This window comes from Myotis davidii, unplaced genomic scaffold (assembly GCF_000327345.1).
Source record: "Myotis davidii unplaced genomic scaffold, ASM32734v1 scaffold130, whole genome shotgun sequence".
Classification (NCBI taxonomy): domain Eukaryota; kingdom Metazoa; phylum Chordata; class Mammalia; order Chiroptera; family Vespertilionidae; genus Myotis; species Myotis davidii.
The window spans coordinates 1,281,417-1,285,835 of record NW_006285040.1 but is presented as its reverse complement, the minus strand read 5'-3'; the positions used below and the strand labels follow the sequence as shown (position 1 = coordinate 1,285,835).

Here is a 4,419-nt window from a genome sequence, read left to right as displayed (position 1 = left end):
CATCTGTTCCCATTGGCTCTAAAAAAAAAATATAGGTAGCAGGTATGTGTTTTCTAACTTCTACCGAAGGCCTCAGTGTTTTTTCTTTATCTGTAGTGAGGCCTCAGAAGGTAGAGATCAGTGTTTAGGAGAAAAAATACTTTATAAGGGCAAAATCATTTTTTCATCTTTTAAAAATGCTGATTATGTTAGGTCTTGAAAAAAGTTACATTGCATACTTAAAGTAATTTTGGTGTTTGTTTTTTCCAGGTATATGTAATGCATACTTTAGCAGCCTCACTTTCTGCTTGTATATATCAGTGCCTTTGTGGTAGTCATAACTACAGGTAAATATCTTTGTGAAATTTTAAAATGTGTGCAGCAAACTGATGAGTTTCCAGAATATATATGCTCTTGCTTTGAAAAACTGTATACAGCACTGTACTTTAAGTAATGCAAAAAGCATATGGTTGAAGTGTTGAGTCCCTTTTTTTTCATCTTTGAAATTTTAACTTGTGCCTTTATGGCAAATGAATCTCAAGTAAACCCTTGTCAACATAACTTACTTTATAGCCTTTTATTGATCAGTGCCTAATGCCAGACATCATGATAAGCACTGAGGTAAGTTCTCCTTCCTTAAGGTTAATGTAGTTCGTTACTAATAAATATGAATGAATAAATGATATATATTATGGCATAGTACTTAAATGGTAAGTACTATAATATGATGGATAGTACAGAGGAAGGAGTGACTGACTTGGAATCAGGAAAATTTTTACAGAAGAATTGATGCTTATTTTGTTGATGATTTTTCCTCTTTACATCCTAAGTTTTCACTGTAATTCATCAAGGCTTTAAAAAAATATTGTTTAACACTCAGGGGTCTTTCTATATCTTTCTTTAGTTCTTTTCCTTTCCTATTAGACAGATATTAGAACTTATGGGTTCCTCTTATTTTTCTTTTAGCTTTCACTTGTTTCTTTTTTTTTAATTTTAATTTAATTTTATTTTATTTTTTATTTCTCTTTTTTCCTTTGTTTTCTTTGTTTTCCTGTTTTTGTTTGTTGCTTTATTTTCTATTTCTTTTCACATTATTTTTCCATCACTCTATTTTAGTTTATTTTTATTTGCTATTTTATACTATTTTTGAAGGCAAATTTTTTGTAAATTTATTTTTTTTCTCATTCTCTTTCCTCTTATCCACCCATCCCCTTTCTACTTCCTATATACTGAACTGAGATCCTCCCCATATTCATCCAACTTTTAACCTTATCTTCTATATATAAGCTCAGCATCTACAGATTCTGCCCCAACCCTCTTTGCTGGGGGTTTGGTGTTTGTATTTTTTTTTAATTATAATTATTTCTGTTTGTTTATGTATTGGTTCTGTGGTGTTTTCCTTCTTCTTTTCTCTCCTATCTTTTCTCGCCCCTAATTTTGTTTTCTCAGTTGGTCACTTATAGTAGGGTTATTATGTCCTGAGTACATTCGTGCTTTGGTCCCTTTGTGTTGTGTCTTGTCGAGGTGAATTTTATCCTGTCTGGCAGCTTTCACTTGTTTCTTACCTTTATTCCTTTTTGCTGCTTTTCAGGAGAAATCCTAGCTTATTTTCTAGACACTAATTCATTCTTCAGCAACATCTTATCTTTTATTAAGTCTAAGTGTTTCATTTTTTAAGACCTCTGTTGATTTTAATAGCAATATTTATTATAACTTACTGCCTTTATTTTGTTTAACCTGTCTGAAGATAAAGCATTTTTCTTAATGTTCTGATAAGTCTGCTTCCTCAGGTGCAGGTCTTTCACTGGGTTTTTTGTCTCTTACATGATGTCAGCCTTCCTTGGTACTGATTTTTTTTAGTCTGTTTATGTTATAAATTATGTGAATTTTCCCATGGCTAATCTTAGCCTACTACTCTGGTTATGTATTTCTAGGTTTGCTTTAACTTGATTTTTTTTTTTTTACTCTGATCCTCCAAGAGTTCATTTTTTCGTTATTAAGTATAACTTTACTTTTTTTGTTGTTACTCTGCCATCTTGTACATGGAAACTAAAGCAAGAGAAACTATTTACAAATGCATCAAAATGCTATCATTAATAAGACTTACTAATCAGAATAGGTCTAAACAATTAAATGTTCTTTATAAATATCAAATTCCTTTACTTAATGCACAATACAGAAATTTGACAGGTTAGCAAAATGTTACGTATTTTAAAAAATCTTAAATTTTTCTGTTATATTTCATAGTCTGTGTCACGCTGCAAGTTATTTTGTTCATTCATCTGTTTAAAGTGCCATTTACTTGGGGAAGCTTACCCTGAATTCCCAAATTATGTGAAATTCTGTCTTTTGCTTTCATGGCACTGTATTGTATAGATTTTGTCTTTAAAAACATTGTGGTAAAATTATTTGTGTCTGATTTCCCTATCAGGCTGTAAATTTCATGGGAGACACACACCATGTTTTTTATTATATGTCTGGAACTTGGTGCATATACTTGATGTAATCTAACCTGATGTAGGATAGACTAGCCATTAAATATTAAATTAAACCTAAATTGACTTTGTTTTCAGCCAAATAACCTTGTTTTAAAGTGTAATGTATAAGCTTGCTATTTGTGGTCAGTAGTAATTCAGTTTTCTCATTTGTACATATTCTATGTCTTCACTAAATAAACTTAAAACCTATCACATGTTTTAATTTAAAAAATTTGTATATTTATAATTAAAGGATACTTTATTTTAATATAGCACTAGACTATAGAATATGGTGTAGATGTAATAGTAGTGTAACTGATAACAAAAATTTATACTTAAGGTACCCTAGAAGTTAGATCTAAAACATGGAATATTATGTGAAAATCATTTTAGATCTGTATATTATTGTTGTTGTTATTGTGGGCCATTGTAGATTACTATTACTTAAATGTTTTCTTCTCTTAGCTCATTTCAAACAAATCAGTTTACTGGAATGGTGTATCAGACAGTACTGCTTCCCCACCGGCATTCTTTGAAAACAGGAAGCTTAGATGAAGCAATAACTCCTAATACATCACCAGCTCAGTGGCCAGGTATAAATAATTTATATGTGTATGAGTTTTTCTTAGCTTGAATTTAATCAGATGAGGAAAAATTAGGTTTGGTTGGGTTTTGCTATATGATAACCATTATTAAAGATTTTTTAGAATTGATACCAGTTCAGCATTCTCCACTCATTACAAATTATGCAGTTACTTAATTTTAGTATTTATTTCATCATTATATTAAAGTAACTCAAATGTTTTGTTATATTACTTTTTATAATTTTGCAGAAAATTATTTATCATAGCAATTATATTTTATCTATCATAATTGTTTTTTTTTATTTTCTAATATATTTTAGAGAGGAAGGGAGAGGGAGAGAGAGATAAAAGCATCAATGATGAGAGAGAATCATTGATTGGCTGCCTCCTGCATGTCTTCTACTGGGGATGGAGCCTATATCCTTGGCATGTGCCCCGACTGGAAATCGAACCATGACCTCCTGATTCATAGGTCGATGCTTAACCACTAACCCACACCAGCTGGGCTGTTTTTTTTTTTTTAATTTTTTTTCAATCCTCACCCAAGGAGTGAGGATATTTTTTCACTGACTTTTTTTAGAGAGGTGGAAGGAAAGGAGGAAGGGGAGAAAGAGAGGAGAGGGAACAACATTGATGCGAGACACATCGATTGATTGCCTCCTGCATGCACCTTTGGGTGGGTGGTGGGTGGGTGGGGGGAGCGTGGAATTGAACCTGACACCCACTGTATGCCCTTGACCTGAGAAGTGAACCTGGAAATCTAACCTGTGACCCTCCAGTGAATAGGCCTATACTCTAACCATAGAGTTATGCCAGCCAGTGCTTATCTATCATATTTGAATCAGATTACAGATTTTTAGTGTTTCTCTAAATTGAATGAAAGCTCAGAATTATGCATTAACCAATAATGACCTCTACTCATCTATGAATTTAGAGAAGAAAATGTTTTAATCCTAATGTAATAAAGTTTTTTAAAAAATTAGAAAATGTAGTTAATTTTTTATTTTTAAAATGTATCGTCAGTGGTATGTGTTTGTTGTTTTTCTAGGAATAACTTCTCTAATTCGACTTTTGAATTCTTCTGGTGAGGAAGCCCAGTCAGGGCTTACAATTTTGCTCTGTGAGATTCTCACAGCAGTGTATCTTAGTCTCTTCATCCATGGCTTGGCAACACATTCTAGTAATGAACTATTTCGGATTGTGGCACATCCTCTAAATGAAAAAATGTGGTCTGCTGTATTTGGTGGAGGTGCATGTCTTTCCAGCAAAGAACAGACACACTCAAAAGCATTACCCGGTTAGTTTTTTGTTTTATCTGTTGTTGTTCATTAAAGACTGAAGCTTCATTTATTTATCAGAATGGTAACTTTGTCAAATGT

General features: G+C 32.2%; 1 protein-coding gene across 3 annotated transcripts in view; it reads left to right on the top strand.

Moving 5' to 3' along the window:
* The window catches only part of DMXL1 (Dmx like 1), a 133,703-nt gene that overhangs the window by 74,183 nt on the left and 55,101 nt on the right, over positions 1–4,419 (top strand). For all 3 annotated transcript variants that reach the window (XM_006755261.2, XM_015558446.1, XM_006755262.2), the window contains exons 25-27: positions 250–326; positions 2,922–3,049; positions 4,089–4,337. In XM_006755261.2, coding sequence (XP_006755324.1) covers positions 250–326; positions 2,922–3,049; positions 4,089–4,337 — 454 coding nt within the window. The remainder of the gene's footprint in view (positions 1–249; positions 327–2,921; positions 3,050–4,088; positions 4,338–4,419) is intronic.